The 1,373-nt window shown below is 41.2% G+C and overlaps 1 protein-coding gene across 1 annotated transcript in view; it reads left to right on the top strand.

Moving 5' to 3' along the window:
• Iars (isoleucyl-tRNA synthetase) overlaps positions 1 to 1,373 on the top strand; it is a gene marked incomplete at its 5' end in the record, with an annotated part of 52,012 nt that overhangs the window by 2,854 nt on the left and 47,785 nt on the right. The window contains 2 exon segments of the mRNA XM_005408918.2: positions 1 to 46; positions 292 to 352. Of these exon segments, the coding sequence (XP_005408975.2) occupies positions 1 to 46; positions 292 to 352 (107 nt within the window).

Consider the following 1,373-nt stretch of genomic DNA (forward strand, 5'->3'; position numbering starts at 1 on the left):
TAACAGCCCTCTATAAGTTGGAGAGTGACTATGAGATCCTTGAAAGGTGATTATTCAAATAGTTGATATGTGTGTGTCTGTCTATACACCTTTTGTTTTAAAAAGAATCAAGGTTCATTACCTTAAAGCTGTATTATTCACATTGAGTTTTTGTACTGAGTATATTCAAGTCACATGTTCCTGTACTCATGACAGAGCAGCAAACCGAGGGCATGCTGAGTTGCGATGGCTACACTGTCATTCCTCTGAGTTTTCAGCCTAATTGTTGGTTTTCTTTTGTCTTTCTTCCAGATTTCCTGGTGTCTATCTCAAAGGCAAGAAATACAAGCCCTTGTTCAACTACTTTCTGAAGGTAAGCCCAGGTACCAGTATGCAGGAGCTCTCCACATGCATTTTTCTAATACCTGGAGAAAAGTTCTAAGTGGAATTTACATTGTCTTATTAAGTTGTTAATACGAGTAGCCCGAATCCAAAAGTCTGTTCATATTAACAAAATAAAATAGTGTTGAGAATCACAGAGTTGTTTTATATGATTTTCATTTTCTGGCACTGGAGAATACACAGCTCTAGTTGTGTAACCCGTCCCCCCGCCCCCGCCACCATAAAAACAAGGTAAAACAGAAATGCTTCATCCGTTCCTAATTAAAACTCTTGGAATAAGGTAATGAGCTCTCAGGCCTGGCTTTCTATGCCATTTGGAAATTATACTGAGTTGGACATATGATATCATTTATGTCAGGTGGAGGATATAGCTCAGTGGCATAGTGCCTGCCTGGCAAGCACGAGGTTGTGAGTTCAATTGCTGGCACCAAAAGCAGAAACCAAAAAAAATGTATGTCACCACCTAGGGCAGAACATCTATTGACCCCACAGTTGCTCCCACTGAGTGTGGGGAGAAGTTGGTTGATGCCGGTGACCTCCGATATTTGGGCCCTATCCAGTGTCTCTGTCATTAGTATTTACTTTTTTCACTCTGTTTTCCCACAGTTTCTGTCTCTCCCTTAAGGCTTTTGTCTTCTTTCTATGTTTTTGCCTAACATTTCTCTGTACTCTGTCTTCGTTCTGTCTCCCTGCAAGCTTTTGGTCTTCTGCCAGCATTTATGAGGAGCCTTTATCCTTTTTCCCAGCACACCTGATTCCTAACCACATCTCCAAACTGGCTCTGTCCTTTCCTGCTTCCCTGTAATTTTAAAGTTTTCCTCCCATTTTAAGTATCTTAATGGTCCAGGGATGTAGCTCAGTGGCATAAGTGCCTGCCTGGCAAGTGCAAGGTCCTGAGTTTGGTTCCTGGTACCCAATAAATAAGTAAATAAATAACCTTCACCTTTTGTTGTATCTTCTGGGTACAAACCATCTTTTGAGTCTGAACACTG

The sequence above is a fragment of the Chinchilla lanigera genome, unplaced genomic scaffold (genome assembly GCF_000276665.1).
Source record: "Chinchilla lanigera isolate Chin_1 unplaced genomic scaffold, ChiLan1.0 scaffold00114, whole genome shotgun sequence".
In the NCBI taxonomy this organism is placed as follows: Eukaryota; Metazoa; Chordata; class Mammalia; order Rodentia; family Chinchillidae; genus Chinchilla; species Chinchilla lanigera.